Source organism: Vombatus ursinus, unplaced genomic scaffold (assembly GCF_900497805.2).
Source record: "Vombatus ursinus unplaced genomic scaffold, bare-nosed wombat genome assembly UNPS02014779.1, whole genome shotgun sequence".
Classification (NCBI taxonomy): domain Eukaryota; kingdom Metazoa; phylum Chordata; class Mammalia; order Diprotodontia; family Vombatidae; genus Vombatus; species Vombatus ursinus.
Window position 1 is genome coordinate 22937773 of NW_020954557.1, and position 22384 is coordinate 22960156.

Here is a 22384-nt window from a genome sequence, read left to right on the forward strand (position 1 = left end):
TTGTCATTCATAACACTTTATTTTTTTTTAAATCTTATTTAATATTTCATTTTTTCCCCAATTACACATAAAAACAATTTTAACTTTTTTTTTTCCACATTGAATTCCAAATTCTCTCCCTCCCCTCCCCACCTCATTGAGAAGGCAAACAATTTGACATAGATCATACATGTTTAGTCATGCAAAATACATTTCCATGTAAGTCATCAATCTGTGAAAGAAAACAGACACAAAGACACACACACACAAAGAAAAATAAAGAAAAAGTATTTCTGATTTGCATGCAGGCTCTAACCAGGTCTTTCTCTGGAGATGGACAGCATAAGTCTTTTCATCAAACGTCCTAGAGAATTGTCTTGGATCGTTGTGTTGCTGAGAATAACTAAGTTATTCATAGTAGATCATCATACCATATCGCTGTTACTATGTACAACGTTCTGGTTCTGCTCATTTCACTTTGATTAGTTCATGTAAGTCTTTTCCTGTTTTTCTGAAAGCATCCTGCTCATTGTTTCTTAAAGCACAAAAGCATTCCATCACAATCATATACAACAACTTGTTCAGCCACTCCCCAATTGATGGACATGCCTTCAATTTCCAATTCTTTTGCCACCACAAAAAGAGTTGCTATACTTTTGTACATAAAGGTTCTTTTCCTTTTTGTTTTTTAATGTCTGGGATACAGACCCAGTAGTGGTATTGCTTGGTCAAAGGGTATGCATGATTTTATAGCCCTCTGGGCATAGTTCCAAATTACTTTCCTGAATGGTCACCAAGAGAGCTTTAATTTTCCTACCTCTCCAACATTTGTCATTTTCCTTTTGTGTTGTATTAAGCAATCTGACAGATGTGAGGCAGTAGCTTGGAGTTTTAATTTGCATTTCTCTCATCAATAGTGATTTAGAGCATTTTTTTCATATGACTACAGACAGCTTTGATTACTTCATCTGAAAACTGCTTGTTCATATCCTTTGACCATTTATCAATTGAGGAATGGCTCTTATTTCGAAAAATTTGACTCCGTTTTCTATGTTTGAAAAATGAGGTCTTTATCAGAGAAACTCACTGTAAAAATAATTTTTTTTTTTTTGGTGAGGCAATTAGGGTTAAGTGACTTGCCCAGGGTCACAGAGCTAGTGAGTGTTCTGTGTCTGAGGCTGGACTTCAACTTGGGTTCTTCTGACTCCAGGGCTGATGCTCTATCCACTGTGCCACCTAGCTGCCCCCTAAAAAATTTTTTTTACAGTAAAGATTACCAACTGTATTTCCCTCCATCCTATTTTCCCCAATTATCCTACTCTCTCCTTTTACTCTGTCTATTCTCAAGTGTTTTGCTTCTGACTTTTACCTCCCCCAAACAGCTCTCCCTTCTATAAGCTCTCCCCCACACACACCCCTTCTCTTCCTACTTTCCTGTATGGTAAAATAGATTTATACACCCAACTGAGTAAGTATGTTATTCCGTTTTTAAGCTAATCCAGTTAAAGATTTATGTGCTCCCCTCCCCACTTCCCCCATTTTCTCCTCCACTGTAAAACTGCTTTCAGGCCTCTTATGTCAAATAATTTATCCCATTCTACCTCTCCCTTTCCCCTTCTCCCAGTGTTTTTTTTTTCCCTCATCTCTTATTTTTTTAGATAATCATACCATCACATTCAACTCACACCTCTTGTAGCTGCCCTAATAATGAGAAAGTTTTTAGGAGTTATAAATGTCATTTTCCCATGTAGGAATATAAACAGTTTAACCATATTGAATCCCTTAGGATTTTTCTTTTCTGTTTACATTTTTATGCTGCTTTTGCATCTTGTATTTGAAAGTCAAATTTTCCATTCAGCACTGGTCTTTTCATCAGGAATGCTTGAAAGTCCTCTATTGCATTGGATGTCCATTTTTTTCCCCTGAAAGATTATACTGTTTTACTGGGTAGGTGATTCTTGGTTGTAATTCTAGCTCTTTTGCCCTCTGGAAAAATTATATTCCTAGCCTTTTGATCCTTTAATGTAAAAGTTGCTAAATCTTGTGTTATCCTGACTGTGGTTCCATGATATTTGATTTGTTTCTTTTTGACTGCTTGCGGCATTTTCACTTTACCTGGGAAGTCTGGAATTTGGCTATAAAATTCCTGGAAGTTTTCATTTTGGGATGTCTTTCAGGAGGTGAATGGTGAATTCTTTCTATTTCTATTTTACCCTCAGTGCTAGAATATCAGGTCAGTTTTCTTTGATAATTTCTTAAAAGATAATGTCTAGACTTTTTTCTTTTCTTTTTTTTTTTTAAATTTTTTTAAATCATGACTTTCAGATAGTTCAAAAATTCTTAAATTGTCTCTCCTGGATCTATTTTCCAGGTCAGTTGTTTTTCCAATGATACAATTCACATTTTCTTCTTATTTTTTTCATTCTTTTGATTTCGTTTGTTTGTTTCTTGATGTCTCATAAAGTCATTAGCTTCCACTTGCTCAAGTCTAAATTTTAAGGCATTATTTTCTTCAGTGAGCTTTTGTACCTCCCTTTCTATTTGGCTAATTCTACTTTCTAAGGCGTTCTTCTCTTCAGTGAATTTTTGTATATCTTTTCCCATTTGGCCAATTCTGCTTTCCAAGGCATTCTTCTCTTCATTGGATTTTTGTGCCTCTTTTATCATTTGGTCTAGTCTGTTTTTTAAGGCGTTATTTTCTTCAGTATTTTTTTGTGCCTCCTTTACCAAGCTGTTGACTCTTTTTTCATGATTTTCTTGCATCATTCTCATTTCTCTTCCCAATTTTTCCTCTACCTCTCTTACTTGATTTTTAAACTCCTTTTTGAGTTCTTCCATGGACTGAGACCAAATCATGTTTTTCTTGGAGGCTTTGGATGCAGGAATTTTGACTTTGTTGTCTTCTTCTGAGTGCATGTTTTGATCTTTCTTGTCACCACAGTAACTTTCTATGGTCAGAATTTTTTTCTGTTGTTTGCTCATTTTCCAGCCTACTTCTTGACTTTTAACTATGCTAAAGTGGGATTCTGCTTCCCAAGTGGAAGGGGCACTGTCCCAAACTTCAGGTATTTTGTGCAACTCTTTTCAGAGGTAATTCTAGGGACCTATAAGTTTTTGGCTCCTCCAAGGTGGTATGAGCTAGGGAGAGGTGTGTTTACTACCCTCCTGTACTTTGCAGAGGTTTGTAAATGACCACAAGCACTCTTTTTATCCCTTGAACTGTGACCAGGATCCCTGTGCCCCTGTGGTCACAAGCTCTGCTGTGCTAGTGCTCCTCCTTGCACTGGGGACTAAGACCCAGGACTGTGACCCAGATCCAAGTATAGGCAATGCAACAGAGTCCTGCTCCTGGTGTCACCAAAGAGATCCCTATAAATCTCCTTCTGATCCGCTGTTCAATCCCCTTACCAGGTGTGGGCTGAAAGGTCTGGAAACCGCCACTGCTGCCACTGATTCAGTCACTCTGAGGCCTGATCCTGGTATGCTAGGGCCCTGTGCTGGACTATACTCCTCTCTCACCCTAATGCAACAAACCTTTCCTGCCAACCTTCTAAGTTGTGTTGGGCTGGAAAATTGTTTCACTCCGTCTTTTTGTGGGTTCTGTCACTCTAGAATTTATTTAGTCATTATTTAAAGGTATTTGGAGAGGTTTCGGGGAGAGCTCAGGCAAGTCCCTGCCATCTTGGCTCTGCCTCATTCATAACACTTTAAACACAATAATGAAGTCACAGTTAGAAAACCTGGTTCATGAGAAACTGAAGTTGTAAACTTCCCTATTATCTTGTTCAGAAAAGATGCTAGAAATGATGTTTGTAGTCATAGGCCTTTACAGCTGGACACAATCTTAAAGAAAATCTAGTCCTTTCCCCTCATTTTATAGGAACAAAAGGCCTAGACAATAAATGATCTGCTATGTTTCAGTTTCATGTCTTCTCTATGTTGAAAGCTTTGAATTAAGATATCCTGGGTTTCAGAAGCTGAATGCTGATGTAGATAGTACTCTTGTTGGAGGTAGCAGATTGGATCAATAGTTTCTAAGGGGCATTCCAACATTGATTCTGTGAGTTGCAGACAGAAAAGAAAAGTATTAAAGTAGATGCCTGTAAAGTTGTGTCAAAAACCTGAAATTAGTAAGTCCGGTAAGATTAGACCTGGAATATTAAAGATCATTTAATCCAACCCCCTTGTTTTACAGATGAGGAAACTAAGAACCAGAGAAGTTAAGAATTTATGGTTTACTAGGGTAAAAGCAGAGCTAGTACTTTAAACCCAGGTCTTCTGGCTCCAAATCCAGCATTTACTCCAATATTCCACATACCCACAAGCTACCCAACAAGCATTCCATGCATTCACCAGCTACCTAACAAAATTCTCCCAAGGAGAATGAGGCACACAGGTTTAATGTGGGAGACTGCTAATAGATCCAGAATTAAGTCACAGTCTATGGAGGGCAGGCCTGGGTATAGTAGAATAGGAGAAATTTAGAAGCATTCTGGGACGGGCCAGAATGGAAAGAAACATAAGAATCATGCATCAATAAATGCTTAACTCTTTCTGAATGTTAAAACTATTCATAAGACAAATCACATTAGTAAACATACTTAGAATAGAAAACTGAATTACTCAAAAGTCATTTAGGTCCATTAGACTTTACACATCTTGAGGGTCTACTACTCGCCATTTGTCCTGGTAACATTCTTATGAGGATGAAGTGACTGACTACGTTAAGGCATTATTTTGATTTTGTAGACGAAAAATGGAAACAAAGAAGTTAAATGATTTACTTTGGCCTAGTGTTTGAGGGGGAAAAAAAAGCAGAGGAAATACCTATGCTGGTCTGCAACACTTTACTAACCTGATACAAATTTAATGTAAAATGTAAAACATTATTTAGAAGATGATTATTTGAATATAATTTATAGTACATTCTACTATTTTATTAACAAATCTAAGTAGGCAATGGCAGTAAAGATTAAACCTTCAATACCCATTTAGACCTAATTAATGTTTCACCAGTTGAATTTAAATAGCTGTATAAAGAACTGTTTTTGTTGGACAAGCTCTTTTATTAAACTGATGATCTGTATGAAGACAGGGATAAACATTAGTGAACCTGCGTCCTTTCTAAAGGTGTGCAGTTACTTTTGTCAAGGATAAAGGGTGTAACTTTGACTCCCAAATCCTTATACCCTTCACTTACCACCTCCAAAGAAAAAAAAAATGAAGCCACTTTCTAGTGTATGCTATAATTCAGTCCAAAAATAATCTTCTAGATTTTCTTCTATTCTTGGAGAAATAGCTAACTTTAGCATGTAACAATGATGCTGACCCTGCATGTCTGGATTAAAAAGGTGTGGAGCTGCATACTATTGAAAGACAGCCATAGCTGGGTATAACCATGTTGTTGGTATTTAACCTATTTCTTTTGAATCCTAATATGGGGATTTCAGTCTCTACAGAGCTTCACACCTCTGGGAATGTGGAAATGGAAGGTTAATTTTCTAAGTGGATAAGGACAGAAAGATGAAGTATCTTCATGAAAATTGCACCTAATTTGAAGTAACTAGTAAACCTAATGCCCACAGTTTTGATCAACCAGAGTAGTGAGAAAATAATAAAGCAACCAGTCTGCAATTTTAATGCCATTCACAATGAAGCAATGCAAAAGGAGATTATGAGATGTCCTGTAAGATAAGTTATACTCCAGAACTCTGGAGAAATTTCCAAATCCACATATAACCCTGCCTCAAAAAATACTGACACCTGCTTGTGCCTAGTGCAGTGGTAAGCTTTATGTACTTACAAAAACCACTGCTCAGAGGTCTTTTTGAATAGTATAATGATATTGCTAATAGAACTGTGGGCAAGTTAAAAAATACTAGTTTTAAGGAGACTTATTCTGTTAGAGATAAACTGAAGGAATGATAAGTAGTGAAGGCTGGTCAGGGTAGATAATCCTGTGCAGAATTGGAATAAAGGACTGAGAGTCAATATGAAACACCAGAGCTAAAGATTGTGGAATCATCAAATTATTTTGATGAGGTGAAAAACTGCTAACATTGATTTCATGAAAAGGGAGAGAACAGGGCCTTTGGGAATACCTAGAATTGAAGAGGCAGCAAGACCTGGGTAGTGCAGGGTCACACATCAATAGAGTAGGTTGTTAGTGTCATACGTTACTTAAAAGTCATAGGTTGAGAATTGAAAGGACCAGAATTTGGTCATTAGGTAGTGGCTGGTGATCTCTGTCCTTAAAGATCGTTTTGCTGTCATAGGTAATTTCAGTCGGTTGGGTGACAGCTACAGATTTTGTGGTACGGGAGGAAATGAAGGCAGTGATACCTCAAAAAGGTTGTCAACAAAGTGAAATGAGAAAGGGCACTAGATCTAAAAGACAAGTCTGTCGAAAGGATGCTTGTTCATCCCTCAGAAGGGAGAAGCCTGGAAGCTAAGAGGAAGAGGTCGAAAATGGTTCAAAGAAACCTGAGAGCAAAGGGCCTAGAAACAACGGGAATGAATGGGGTCAGGAGCACAAATAAGAGAAGCAACCTCTTCCCCTAGGACGATCAGGAGCAAAAAAAAAAAAAAAAAGATACACACGACACATATTAAAGTTTAATCTACGTTGACTTCTCCCTCCCCCTCCCTCATATTATTTTTTTAGAAGACCAAAAAAAACGAAGAGGCCCCGGTTTGGTATGGCGTTTGTCAATTTCGGCTCTCAGGAGCAGCCTCCCCCCCATCCCCGCAGCGAGAGGGGGCCCCCATCCATCGGCCCACATCCCGCCCCCCCACACACACCCCACTTACCCCGGGCAGCGGGTGAAGAGGGAGGGTCCCCCTGGAGGCCCTTCTTTCCCGGCTCCTCCAAGAAGGGCGGAGGTCGCCGCTTCTCACTCGTTCGCCTTTCCCAAGCTGTACCCCTCGCGTCTGCGACCTCACCACATTTCCCTGTGAGAAAAGGTTTGAAAGCGTGAATATATCCCCCCAAAACGGAGCACCCGACCGCTCAGGGCCCCAGATCCACCTCGAGCTCCGCAGCGACCTTCCCAGCCCAGACTCTGAGGCCCGTTTGTTCACGTGACCTTCCCCCTCCGCCTTGGTTGCGTCATCTCCCTACGTCTCGTATTGAACTGAGGCAATCCTCCTCGCGCACGCGCACTCGCACTCCCACGCCCTGCGGACCTGTGCGGTAAAGGGCTGCTGCGGCCGGGTCAGCAGGGGCCCGATGAGGCGCCTCCCGCGCTCCTTCTGGAAAGAAAGTAAGTGGAGCAGACTGTCGCCCCCTGCGGCTTCAGGCTTCTCGGTCTCCCCAAAGGTCAGTTCCTGGCCCCCATTACTCGAGCAGAAGTTATTCCTGTGATTGCAAACCTAGGCTCCTCTGGCATGTGACCGCGTGGGGCGGGGTCTGTGAGCCGCAGATGCTGGGGGACTAACCCCGAAATCTGACAGTTCTGTCCCCACCCCTCACCTGCCACTGCCTCAGTCTCCGAAGTCCACCCCAGCTAACACTGAGCCCTGACAAGATCACTGTTTTCCACATGATTTGTTTCTTATTTTTATAGAGAAACAGTAGGATTTTTCAAAGGAATATCCCCTGTGTAGTATGAATAAAAAAAGTCTATTTTATATTTGGACGAATGCCCAAGGTGTGAACTTTGTGATTCGTAAAAAGGAAAAAGATATGAAAATGCTGAACTATTTGGGGAACAAAGATATAACCATTTGAAATCTCTGTTCTGAATTTAGGACCCATCTCACTTGAAATCTATGAAATGGGTAGGCTGGTATGGTAGGGGATTGAAAACTATTCTTGGAGTCCAGAAGACATAGGTTGAAATTCCTTCCTTTGACATATACTGCCTTCCTAGCTCTTGGCAAATCACTTAACCTCTCAGTATTCCCAAGCAACTGTAAGACTATGAGTAGGGAAGGTTCTGATATGCTAGTAAAGTTCTTCACAGGTGCTTCACAAGTATCAATGGAATCATAGGTCTAGTCACTTCCCCTCCTCCTTCCCCCCTCCCCCCCAAAAAATCTGTTCAAATATAACCTCTGTAAGATCTCAGGTATACTTTGCCCTTTCCCACGGAGAACCTGGGAACATAAATATATGGAATTCCCCTAAAGGTAGTAACTATCTCCCTTTATAAGCACTCAGACTTAAAATATAGATCAACTTTATTTACCTAGTAAAGTATCCTGAAAAGATTCACATACATATCCTTAGAGCTAAGCCCCCACCCCTTCATTTCCTCCATTATGCCACCTTTCCCTTAGACACTTATGCCAAGTAACTTATAGAACTGTCCTAGGTACCTCCCCAGAAAGGGCAGAGGCCAGATTTCACTCCCTTCACACTGATGATCTTTGCTACATTGTTCTTTTCCCAACTTCCCATCTGTGCTCCCCATTGGTACTCCACTGTTAACTATTCTGCCATGAAGAAACAAGTGTCATCAGGCATACTAACTTACTACTCTAAGTAGGGACCTTTGGATGACTTAAGGCGAATGGAGCTATCTATTGCCCTTAAGATATTAGTAGGTGATATCTGTCTCTCTGGTATAACCAGTGATGGAGTAGCAGTCAAAAAGCAGAACTGCCTTTAAATTCATTCCTTCTCCCCATCTGTGCAGATGTCTGGCAGTATTCTGGCAGTATTCTGGATGTTTTTTTGATCTACATCTTACCCAGGTTGTCTCAATGTGGCCCATCAAGTGATCCAGCTGCAAATTAGCTAATGGTGCCTTTGTGGTACTCCAGCCTTTCTTGCCACTTCTTCTCAGTGTCCTTTTCTAGCTTGTCATCCATATCATGCCTGCTAATTGTGGGTCTACCCCAAGATTCTATCATGGATCTTCTTCTCTTACTCTGCTTTGTGATATAATCCACTCTCATCATCTTCATACATAACTGACAGATTTATGTATCCAGCTGTCTCTCTCCTGACCTTTTGTCCCATGTCACCAATTGCCTGTTGGATATTTCTAAGTGAATATCCTCAAGACCTCAAACATAGCTCATTATCTTTTCCCCACAACTCACCTCTCTTCCATACTTCCATCCATCTATCAAGGGTGCCAAGTGTCCCAAATTCTTTCAGCGTTATCATTTTAATTTTCTTTAAGCACACATCTGATCATGACTCTGTCTTCTAAATAAACTCTAACACCTCCCTGTTGCCTCTAGAATATACTATGAATTCCTCTCTGCCTTTCAAGGCCCTCAGAATCTGAACCCAGCCTATTTTTCCAGCCTCATTGTACATTACTCCCCCAAAATGTACTCTGATCCAGCCCAGCTAACCACCTTCCTGTTCCTCCCACATGGCACTCTCATCTCCAGAGCATTGCACTGGATATCCAGCATTCTTGGAATGCATTCCCTTCTCACCTCTGCTTCATAGAATCCATTATTTTTCTTCAAAAAAAAAAAGAGTTCGCTTTCTTTTGTAAATACCACCTTCATGAATCCATTCCTTATTCTTCTAACAGTTATTACCCCCACCCAACCACCTTGTATTTATTTTGTATGTGCTTCTATATGTACATGTTGTTTTCCTCAATAGTTTGTAAGCTAGTTGAGGACAGGTACGGTTTCATTTTTGTCTTTTTATCTTTAGCACATAAGATCCTTTGTATCATTAGCCTGACATGTAGTAGACACATTATAAATGCTTGTTGATTGATACGTAGATCCCAATTCCTTAACTTGCCCATCCTCCTGCCCTCCTATTTTCTGCAAAATCCAACTGGTTCCCTGTGAGCAACAAGTGGTAGCAATGACTTATCTTTGTGAGGGTCCTTGACATTCTTTTTTTTTTATTATTAATTTATTTTGATTTATCAACAATAACTTCCATAAGCTTTTGAGTTTTAAATTTTTTTCTCCCTCCCTCCCCACCTCCCTTCCCAGGACGTCTTACAGTCTGATATAGGCTATACATATACATTCCTATTAAACATATTTCACATTAGTGATGTTGTAAGCAAGAATTAGAACCAATAGGAGGAACCACCAGAAAGAGGAAACTAAACACAGCAGAAGGAAAAAATAGCAATTAGTATGCTTCAATCTGCATTCAAACTCCATAGTTCTTTCTTTGCATGTAGATAGCATTTTCCATCATAAGGCCTTTGGAGATGTCTTAGATCCTTGTATTGCTGAGAAGGGTTAAGTCTATCAATATTAGTCATCACACAATGTGGCTGTAATTGTGTACAACATTCTGGTTCTGCTCCCTTCACTCAGCATCAGACCATACAAATTTTTCCAGGTTTTTCTGAAGTCAGCCTGTTCATCATTTCTTATAGCACAATAGTATTCCATTACATTCATATAACACAACTTATTCAGCCATTCCCCGGTTGATGGGCATCCTCTCAATTTCCAATTCTTTGCCACCACAAAAAGAGCTGCTATGAATATTTTTGTACATGTGGGTCCTTTTCCCATTTGTATGATCTCTTTGGGATATAGCCCTAGAAGTGCTATTGCTGGGGCAAAGGGTATGCACATTTTTACAGTCCTTTGGGCATAGTTCCAAATTGCTTTCCAAAGTGGTTGGATCATTTCACAACTCCATCAACAATGCATTAGTGTTCCAATTTCCCCACATCTTAGCCAACATTTATCATTTTCCTGTTTTGTCATGTTGGTCAATCTGATAGGTGTGATGTGGTACCTCAGAGTTGTTTTGATTTGCATTTCTCTAATCAATGGTGATTTAAAGTATTTTTTCATATGACTATAGATGGCTGTAATTTCTTCATCTGAGAACTGCCTTTTCATATTCTTTCACCATTTATCAATTGGGGAATGACTTGTATTCTTTTAAATTTGACTTAATTCTCTGTGTATTTTAGAAATGAGGCCCTTATCAGAGAGACTGGTTGTAAAAATTCTTTCCCAATTTTCTATTTTCCTTCTAATCTTGGTTGCACTGGCTTTGTTTGTGCAAAAACTTTTCAATTTAATGTAATCAAAGTTATCCATTTTGCTTTTCGTAATGTTCTCTATCTCCTGTTTGGTCATGAATTCTTCTGTTCTCCATAAATCTGATAGGTAAACTATTCCTTGCTCTCTCAGTTTGCTTACAGTATCAGCCTTTATATCTAAATCATGAACTCACTTTGACTTTATTTTGGTATATGGTGTGAGATTTTGATCTGTGCTTAGTTTCTGCCATGCTCTTTTCCAGTTTTCCCAACAGTTTTTGTCAAAGAGTGAGTTCTTATCCCAGAAACTGGGGTCTTTGGGTTTTTCAAATAATCGATTACTATAGTTATTGACTACTGTATCTTGCATACCTAACCTATTTCACTGATCCACCACTCTATTTCTTGGCCAGTAACAAGCAGTTTTGATGATTGCTGCTTTATAATACAATTTAAGATCTGGAATGGCTAGGCCACCTTCCCCTGCATTTCTTTTTATTAGTCCCCTTGATATTCTGGACCTTTTGTTATTCCAAATGAATCTTCTTATTATTTTTTCTAACTCTATAAAATAATTTTTGGTAGTTTGATTGGTATGGCACTGAATAAGTAAATTAGCTTAGGTAGAATGGTCATTTTTATTATATTAACTCGGCCTACTCATGAGCAACTGATATTTTTCCAATTATTTAGATTTGACTTTATTTGTGTGAAAAGGCTTTTGTAATTGTGTTCATATAGTTCCTGGGTTTGTTTCAGTAGGTAGATTCCTAAATATTTTATAGTGTCTACAGTAACTTTAAATGGAATTTCTCTTTCTATCTCTTGATGTTGGGCTTTGTTGGTAATATATAGAAATGCCAATGATTTATACGGGTTTACTTTATAGCCTGCAACTTTGCTAAAGTTGTTTATTATTTCAAGTAGTTTTTCACTTGATTGTCTAGGATTCTCTAATTTATCATCATATCATCTGCAAAGAGTGATAGGTTTGTTTCTTCTTTGCCTATTCTAATACCTTCAATTTTTTTTCCTTCTCTTATTGCTAAAGCTAACGTTTCCAGTACGATATTGAAGAACAGTGGTGATAATGGGCGTCTTTGTTTCACCCCGATCATATTGGAAATGCTTCTAGCTTGTCCCCAGTACATACGATGCTTGCTGAAGGTTTTAGGTAGATGCTATTTATTATTTTAAGGAAGACTCCATTTATTCCTATGCTGTCTAGTGTTTTTAATGGGAATGGTTGTTGTATTTTGTCAGAAGCTTTTTCTGCATCTATTGAGATGATCATGTGGTTTCTGTTAGTTTTGTTGTTGATATGATCAATTATGCTGATAGTTTTCCTAATATTGAACCAGCCCTGCATTCCTGGTGTAAATCCTACCTGATCATAGTGTATTATTCTTGTGATAAGTTGCTGTAATCTATTTGCTAATATTTTATTTAAAATGCTTGCATCTATATTCATTAGGGAAATTGGTCTATAATTTTCTTTCTGTTTTGACTCTTCCTGGTTTAGATATCAGCACCATATATGTATCATAAAAAGAATTTGGTAAGACTCCTTCACCTATTTTCCCAAATAGTCTACATAGTATTGGAATTAATTGTTTTTTAAAAGTTTGATAGAATTCACTTGTAAATCCATCTGGCTCTGGAGATTTTTTCCTAGGGAATTCATCAATGGCTTGTTCGATTTCTTTTTCTGAGATGGGGTTATTTAAGTATTTTACCTCCTCTTCTGTTAATTTGGGCAATTTATATTTTTGTAAATATTAATCCATTTCACTAAGATTGTCAAATTTGTTGGCATATAGTTGGGCAAAATAGTTCCTAATTATTGTTTTAATTTCCTCTTCCTAGGTGATGGCTTCACCCTTTTCATTTTTGATACTGGTAATTTGGTTTTCTTCTTTCTTTTTTTTAATTAAATTAACCAAAGGTTTATCCATTTTATTGTTGTTGTTGTTTTTTCATAAAACCAGCTCTTAGTTTTATTTATTCAGTAGTTTTCTTAATTTTTCCTTTGGTTTTCAATATTTCTAATTTGGTATTTAATTGAGGATTTTTAATTTGTTCTTTTTCTAGTTTTTTTAGTTGTATGTCGAATTCATTGATATCCTCTTTTTCTATTTTATTCACGTAAGCATTTAGAGATATAAAACTTCCCCTAAGAACTGCTTTCACTGCATCTCATGAGTTTTGATATGTTGTCTCATTATTGTCATTCTCTTGAATGAAGTTATTGATTGTTTCTATGATTTGTTGTTTGACCCAATCATTTTTTAGGATTAGACTATTTAGTTTCCAATTATTTTTTAGCCTATCTTTCCATGGCCCTTTATTGCATCATGATCTGAAAAGGATGCATTTAACATTTCTGCCTTTCTGCATTGGATTGTGAGGTTTTTATGCCCTAATACATGGTCAATTTTTGTGTATGTGCCATGTACCACCAGGAAAAAAGTATATTCCTTTCTATCCCCATTCAGTTTTCTCTGGACGTCTATCATACCTAACTTTTATGATATTCTATTCACCTCCTTAACTTCTTTCTTGTTTATTTTGTGATTAGATTTATCCAGTTCAGAGAAGGGGGGTTTGAGGTCCCCCACTAATATAGTTTTGCTGTCTGTTTCTTCCTGTAACTCCCTGAACTTCTCCTCTAAGAATCCGGATGCTATACCATTTGCATATATGTTTAGTAATGGTATTACTTCATTGTCTGTGGTGCCTTTTAGCAGGATGTAGTTTCCTTCCTTATCTCTTTTGATAAGATCTATTTTTACTTTTGCTTTGTCTGAGCAGGATTGCTACTCCTGCTTTTTTTTACTTCAGCTGAAGTATAATATATTCTACTCCAACCTTTTACCTTCACCCTGAGTGTGTCACTCTTTTTCAAATGTGTTTCCTGTAAACAGCATATTATAGGATTGTGGTTTTTAATCCATTCTGCTATCCACTTCCATTTTATGGGAGAGTTCATCCCATTCACATTCATAGTTATGATTGCTATCTGTGTCTTTCTCTCTGTCCTTCTTCCCCCCACCCCCACTTATACTTTTCTTTCTCCTCTCTCCTTTTCCCTCCTCACTAGTGTTTTGCTTTTGATCACCGCCTCCCTCACTCTGGCCTCCCTTCTATTAGCCCCTTCCCTTTTCTTCCCCTTTACCCTTACTACTTCTTCCCTCCTTCTATCTCCCCTCCCTTTTCTTTCAAACCCTTTTCCCTCCTCCTGCCTATAGGGCAATTTAGATTTCTACACCTAACTGATTATGTTATTCCCTTCTGGAGCCAAATCTGATGAGAGTAAGGTTCAAACAATGCTCATCTCCCTCCCTTCTTTCCCCTGCTGTAATAAGTTTTTGTGCATTTTCCTGTAATGTAATTTACCCTTGTCTGCCGCCTCCTTTACTTTTCTCTCAGTACATTTTCTTAGATCAGATTAATCTACTTACTTGGATCCATTTAACCCACTTGATTAGATTTTTTTTTTTATCATTACATCAAAGTCAACTTACATCCGCCCCCTCTATCTATACCCTTTTAACATGGTGCAATAACAATACAGTTCTCTAGAGTTACAAGTGTCATCTTCCCTTGTAGGGATGTAAACAGTTTGCCCTTATTACCAATATGTTGTATCTTTCTGTCCTGTTTACCTTTTTATATCTCTCTAGAGTCTTGTATTTGAAGATCGGATTTTCTGTTGAGCTCTGGTATTTTTATCAGGAAGGTTTGGAAGTCCCCTATTTCATTGAATATCCATCTCCTCCCCTGAAAAATCATGCTTATTTTCGCTGGGTGGTCCTTGACCTTCTTTAGAACTGACTGTTTTTTCATCTTCTTGGTATGAGGTGACTCTGCACCATTCCCTTATTTTGTGTTTTTCCATGGCTACCCAGGTTTCACAGGAAGATTCTGTTTCCCAGCTGTAATATTGGAGAGGAAACTTAAGGATTTTTATACTGGTGCTGTTCTTGCTCTCTGTGCTCTACTGGGCTGAAGCCATGAAGTCATGACTCTCTCATCAGGTTTCTTAGTAGAATAGAGTCACAGGTCTCAAGATTTTTACCATCTTCTGAAACTCCAAAGCACAGGGCAGGGGTTCTCCTGTGGCTCTTACCCAGTCATCAGCATGTATAGAGTAAAACTGTAGAATTATTACCAATGGCCTTATAGGCAAGAAACAAAAATGCACCATCCTATTTGGCCTCAGGCTTATTCCTTGGGCTTCAGTGGCTCCAAAATATTTAGTAGAGTGCAATTAAAACATTGCAGCTATGAGTCTCCTTGATAATGTTATGGCATAGTTCCATATTTCTTAATTCTTGATGGATCAAATACCCCCTTGAGTCACTTACTCTTAAAATTTCATCCTTAATCTGAATGAATCCTGGCTTTGAAGCTTTACTCCAAGAATGCTTCCCCCATAATATGTTGGCCACTATGGATACCATCTGGTTGCTCGTTGTAAACACCTACATATAACAGTTCAAATCATTCACCACAACTAGAATGTTGCTCATTCCCTTTCAGAGTCAAGAATTCTGCACAGCTCCAAAGATTCACTAATTTTTATGTTCCTTAGATCAGTTGTTTCTAAACTTTTTTGGTTGTCTCATCAGTAAAAATAAAATTTTTTTAGCATATCCTAATATATGTATTTTTATAAATTATATCTCCAGATATATAGATCTATATGGATACACGTGTGCTTATTATGGATGTTATAAATGTACACAAAATGGACATTTCATAAGAGTGAGAAAAGATTAAGTGAACAATACTTTTAAAATAATTATTTTATTTATTAAAGCTATAGAATAGCAGCAAAGCACTTATCCTTAGGAAGTATTTTTCCCTCTAAGGCCCCCAAACTTAAAGCCCTAGAATGGTCCATACCTCTGGGTTAGCAGGACTGCTGGTTCCTCTTGCACCTTGGGGTGCCCAGGAGTTGAAGTGTTGTGTGGATCCCTGGCTAGATGACAAGCCAAATGTTCTCTGGAGTTCTGTTGGATGACTATCTAGCATAGCCCTTGTTTGGCTAAGGAAGGAGAGCAATAAAGGCAGCTAGCAGCTGCAAACATGATAAACAGTTTATTTACAAATAAATAATTCCATTATTTTTAAATTAATTTTTTTTTCAGTTAACATGTCTGTTTTCTCTAGTTCCCATCTACCTTTGGGGGAAAAAAAAACCCTTGTAACAGTTATGTACAGTCAAATTCCCACACTGACCATATCCAAAAATTATGTCTCTTTTTGTACCCTGAGTCCATCACCTCTATGTCAGGAGGTGGATAGCATGCTTGATCATCAATCCTGGAATCATGGTTAGCCATTGAGATTATCAGAGTTCTCAAGTGTTTCAAAGTTATTTGTTTTTATAATTTGTTATAATAAATTATTCTCCTGGTTCCTCTCACTTTACTTTGCATTAGTTAACGTAAGTCATTCTATATTTCCCTGGAATTTTGATTTTCATCGTTTCTTTTGGCAGAGTCTTATTCCATTATTTATATACTATATTTTTTCATTCACTCTCCAACTAATGGATGCCCCCTTAGTTTCCAGTTTTTTTACCACCACAGTATTTTTCATATATATACATACATATTTTTATAAATATATATACATATTTATATATATATCTATATATACACATATATATACACACATATATAGAGGGGGGGTCCTTTTTCTTTTTCTTTGATCTTTTTCTGGTATAGACATGGTATTGGTATTGCTGGGTCAGAGGGTATTCACATTTTGTAACTTTGGGGACATAGTTCCAAATTGCTTTCCAGAGTGGCTGGATCATTTCACAGTACCACCATCAGTGCCTTAATATGCCTGTTTTCCTAAAGTCCTTCTAACATGATATTTTCTAGTTAATTTTGTCAATGTGATGGATAGGAGGTAAAATATCAGAGTTGTTTTAATTTGCTTTTCTCTATTAGTGATTTGGAATATTTTTTTCATATAGATATTGATAGCTTGGATTTTTTCCTCTTCAAACTATTTGTTCATAGCCTTTGACAACTTATCAGTTATACTTTTGAATCATTTCATTATATATCTTGGAAATGAGATCCTTATCAGAGAAAGTCATTGTAAAGATTTTCCCCAGTTACTTGTTTCCTTCTTTTAGGGGCATTTGTTTGAACAAAAAAATATTATGTAATCAAAATTGTCCATTTTGTCTTCAATAATCCTCTCTATCCTTTGGTCACAAATTATTCCCCTATCTGTAGAGCTAGAAGGTAATTTCTTCCTTGCTCCTTTGATTTGTTTATGATACCATTTTTTATATCTAAGTAACGTATCCATCTGGAACTTGTCTTGGTACATACTGTGAGTTGTTGGTCTATATTTAGTTCTCATTTTCTTCATGCTCCCCAGTGGGTTTTCCTGATTATTACCTAGGGTCACTTTGGTGACTCCTCTAGATACACTATCTTTTTGATCTTGTAAAACCTTTTTTCCACCAGATCTAGACTTTTCTCTTGCCTGTGATCATAAGATCATAGGTTTAGATATAGGTAATAAGTAGCAGAGCCAAGATTTGAACATAGGTCCTCTAACGTCAAATCCACCACTCTTTCCACTGTACAGAACTGAAGACTTTCCTGGCTATGAGTTACTAAGCTTTGATTAACAGTAATTGCCTTCTTTTACCTTGGAAGATTCCTTATAGCCAGGAGTTTTCTGATAAATGTTTAATAATAGGCTCTGCAAGGGGATTGGGGAGAACATAAGCATGTGGTAAGTTTGCATTATTGATAGTTTCTCAAGTCCAGAAATATAACAGCAAATCAACCCGTGATTCATAATGGTTGCCAATTTCCAAAGTGTAAATTCTCACATTGAAAACTTAACAATTGACTTTCGTGACTGGCCAAGCTGGCTCTAGTATTCCCCTCCTTTTATAGTCCATTACTCCATTATAATTTCAACTTTTGCCACTCCCTCAACAGTAGTTTGCCTTTAGCTTAATTCCTTAAGCATTGCATCCCCTCTTCATGGCCAGTGTCACAACTTGGAGACCCTCATCCCTGTTCAAACTGGGTAATCAAGATTAGCTTCAGAGCTATGTATTTTTTTTCCTACCAATTAAGGTGGCATACCTTTTTTAAAAAAGTTCCAGATTGGGCATCTAGGTGGTGCAGTGGATAGAGCACTGGCCCTGAAGTCAGGAGGACCTGAGTTCAAATCCAGCCTCAGACCAAACACTTGACACCTACTAGCTGTGTGACCCTGGGGAGTCATTTAACCCCAATTGCCTAAAAAAAAAAATTAAAAAAAAAAGTTCCAGATTCTTTGACATGGTTTCCTTGGTTTGAGGCCTTAATATAGTGCTTACTTCTTTTGTGTCAAAGATTACCTTCCCCTCACATTATAATTCATCATGGTCTCTGATGCATTGGACCTTTGGGATGGAGTACCTATCTAAAGTTGACTTTCATATACTGAAGTGATAGTTGGTTAAGGCAGCCTCCTATTTTTAGATGGTGCCATCTGACTTAATGCTTGTCAAAATACTGGTCAACAAGTTTTCCATTCATACTGAAAACAAGCTTCATATATATAGTATTGAAACTTCCCAGGGTCAAGAATAACTCGTAAATAAGATCGTGTCCTCTTTTCCCCCCTACAGCAGTCTTCTAGTAGTGTAAGACTAACCCCCAAGCCATTTATGCTGGCATCAGTGTATAACACAGAGATCAGGAAAAGCTGTGTGAGGTAGCTAATCAGGTTCCTGACGGCCTTGCTGTATTTCTTGTCCTACTAGTTTCCTTAAAGCTCCGGGAGATCCATCCTAGGCCACTTCTTCAGGATGCAATTTGCTACTTCTGACCTTTCCGTCCTGCTTAAGGTTCCTTCCAACAATATATTTACAGTTGAGGTCATTGATGAGCTCTCTACTAATGGCATCATTTTTCACAAACTTCATCAGTAAGCCTTGGAATACCAGAAGTACTGTCAGTTCATGATAATTTTTGAATGTCTGCAGATAAGGGGTACTGCTATCTTTTGTGACCATGAACGTTGGACAGAGGCTTGGAAACATGCTATTTGTCAAATGACAGCTTTAGACTAGCAGTCTCCACCCAATCTCATACCTTGAGTAATTTCATGTTCTTTTAATGTCTTTCCCCCTCCCCAGATTAAATCATCCACCTCATCAGTACCTCTAAGTAGTTTGTGCTACCTTCTGCTCTTTCCATGAGTCTCTGAAAAGGGAAAGGGACCCAGGAATCTCTTGACTCTAGCACAATTGGATCTCTCTTATCAAGGTCTCACAGTGTCCTTTGAGTCTAGGTTGAATGAATCCAGAGATGACTGGGGCAGGGAACAAATTTTAGGTGCCAGGCCCCACCCGTATTTCCCAACATCAGCTCTGTGGCCTTCGGCTTCTGGAAGACTAATGATGTCTGTCTTACAGTTATAACAGAATACTATCAGTCTCATTTGGGTGTATCCTGTTGATAAATACAAAAATAACATAATTTTACAATATTCTCTAGATGCTTGCAAGGGTATCGGTGCCGTCTTAACTTGGCCACTGCTAATGCAGAAAGCCTTTGCTCAAGGAGAGTGGGGAGAATGAATTGGGTTTTGCTGAGTCCCTGAACAGCCTTAACCCTAAATCACTCTGGTCCCAGACCGAGTCCTACTTGGTCACTGATTGGGCCCTCATTGAGTCAGTTTTGGCCAGAAACCCTGAGGGTCTTCCCCTCCCAGATCTTTTTTTTTTTTAAAGAAGCCATTCTTTGCCTCATTTTTTTAAAGCCTTAATAACTGAATGGGCTCTGCCTCAGTCAAACTGAGACCTGTTAAAGACCTTAGCTTAAAAAGGCCAAGGTCCCCTACTGTATCTTGGGCCATCTCCAGTTGTCCTGATCCATATCCGGCCACTGGACCCAGATGGCTCTGGAGGAGGAAGTGAGGCTAGTGACTTTGCACAGCCCTCCCTCACTTAAATCCAATTCACTTGTATGTCATGGCGTCACCTCCCTGATGTCATGGTCCTCTTTGAGGATGAAGGACAAACAGGAGCAACAGCAGCAAGTGTAACACTTTTGTCAGAGGCTCCTTCTCTGCACAAATAAATCAAGTACACTTTAGGGACCTCTCTGTGCCAGCACCCAAGTAGATAGATTGGGAACTATGCTATTTGGCATTACCCTAGTAGCTTCCCTCAGGAACACTCAGACTCTCAAGTCTTCTAAGCATAAAACTTATTTACATAGTACAAGACAGAGGTGACTCGTATCTGAGCTCCTAGAGAATCAAGAGATTATTACTAAGCTACAGACCATTCCCTTCTAAAGAGCCATCCTTCTCCTGGTGCCTGTGTGGTCTCTGGGACTTATACTTCTAAGGCCTGAATGAGCAAGGTGATTGGGGTTGTTCTTCCAAATCACTGATCTCTGTACTTCGTTATTCTTTTATGAGAAGTTCTTCCCTGGACACTGTTCCCAATTAGTGCTCCCATTTCACTGTCCCTACCTCTGGTCTGTAAATCCATTTAATCCTACTATATCTCTATTATCAACTTACAGTCCCACTCTCCACAATGATTCTTCCAAAACTTTTCATCCCTGCCCTCACCCTCAGTCAAGAACCTTGCCTCATTTTTTATAGAAAAAATTGAGGCCAATTGCCATAAGTGCCCTCTTCTCTCTTGCTCCTCATCTGTTATTCTGATGCCTTTTGCCACTATCTCCTTCTCACCTGTCTCACATAATCAAGTGGCCTTATTCCTTACCTTAACCCTTCTATCAACTCAAGCAATGCCATTCTATCCTGTCTCCTCCAACAAGTTTCCTGCTCTGTCATCCCCACTATTTCACTTATTTTCAATCTCACCCTGTCTACTGGCTCATTCTTTACTGCCTTGCTTTCCTACTATCAACCTGTATCTCTTCTGACCTTAGTAGCTAAACTTGAAAAAGCCATCCACAATAGGTGCCTCCACTTTCTTTCCTCTCACTCTCTTCATAACTCCTTACAATCCAGCTTTCTACCTTATTATTTTGCTGAAACTGCTCTCCAAAGTTATTGATGACCTCTTAATTGTCAAATCAAATGGCCTTTTCCCAGTCCACATCCATCTTGACCCTTCTGCATCCTTTGACACTGTTGATCACTCTTTCCTTCTTTGGTTTTTTTTTTTTTTTGGTTTTTTTTTGCTTTTTTCTTGGTGAGGCCATCAGGGTTAAATGACTTGCCCAGGGTCACACAGCTAGTAAGTGTCAAGTGTCTGAGGCCGGATTTGAACTCAGGTCCTCCTGACTCCAAGACTGGCACTCTATCCACTGCACCACCTAGCTGCCCCCCACTCTTTCCTTCTTGTTACTTTTTTCTCTCTAGGTTTTCAGGACATCACTGCTTCCTCCTACCCATCCCCCAATCTTAGTGCCTTCCCTCTACTGTTTTCTGTTTCTCCTGTACATAGCTTGCTTTGCATATGTTTATTTGTATGTTGTCTTCCCCATTAAATTCCCAGTGCAGATAGTTGTCACTTAGGAAGAAGAGAAATCCCTCACTAAACAAATATAGTGTGATACTTGAGGTTTTTTTTAAATATATTAAGCATTTCATAAAGAAGTAAATGGTTTCACAAGCCCTATTTATAAAATTACTACTATAAAATCCTAAATCCTATTTGTATTCCTTTCCCCCCTCAAATAGCAGGGTTCTATTTATGTGGTATTTTAAAGAAGAAATTAACTGCTAGTTTTTATGAGCTTCCCTGTAATTTAAAACTGAAGGAGAATGTAAATAGCTTTCAAGCCTCTTATTATTGTATTAGATTTCTGAGTCTTATGCCTTTGCTGTGCATAAAATTCACATCTTAATACATGTTTCTTCATGTGGTTCTTTTCTAGGCAGATTTATAGATTCAATATGCTGACACTGAATAAGACATTGGGGGTTCTTTGTAGATTGCCCAAATGGCAAATACGTGGATTTTTAAGAAGTTTTACTTTTCGTCCTGGGAAACAGTTTCTTCATAAGCTGGTATTAGGAATTGAAACCAGTTGTGATGATACAGCAGCTGCTGTGATGGATGAAACTGGCAACATCCTAGGAGAAGCAATACACTCCCAAACTGAAGTTCACTTAAAGTAAGTAGCCATTATTATGATTGCTTTACTATAAAAAAAGAAATTAATGGAAATAATCCTTTTGTGTTTGTTATTGGTAAGAATAGCATTAATTTGTGTCAGACTTTATAATTAAATATTTTTGCCGATATTGATGATCACATTTGATCGTCTCAGTAATCCTGGGAAGTAGTGATAAGGAAGTTGAGATATAGAGAAGTGAAGGGACTTGCCCAGTCAAGGTCACACAGTAAGTAGAGCTAGGACTCAAAATCATGTCTCTGACCCATGTCTAGTATTCTTCAAAGCTAAGTTTCTCTTAACACCAGATATTTATAATGACCC

The 22384-nt window shown here is 38.4% G+C and overlaps 1 protein-coding gene across 2 annotated transcripts in view; it reads left to right on the forward strand.

Moving 5' to 3' along the window:
• The first annotated feature begins 7159 nt into the window (after positions 1 to 7159).
• OSGEPL1 (O-sialoglycoprotein endopeptidase like 1) overlaps positions 7160 to 22384 on the forward strand; it is a 100666-nt gene continuing 85441 nt past the window's right edge. Inside the window, exons 1-2 of one of the 2 annotated variants that reach the window (XM_027866062.1) lie at positions 7160 to 7241; positions 21821 to 22060. In XM_027866062.1, the coding sequence (XP_027721863.1) occupies positions 21840 to 22060 (221 nt within the window). In that variant the 5' untranslated portion in view covers positions 7160 to 7241; positions 21821 to 21839. Of the gene's footprint in view, positions 7298 to 21820; positions 22061 to 22384 lie in introns of both variants that reach the window. The other variant, XM_027866063.1, reaches the window with a different exon arrangement.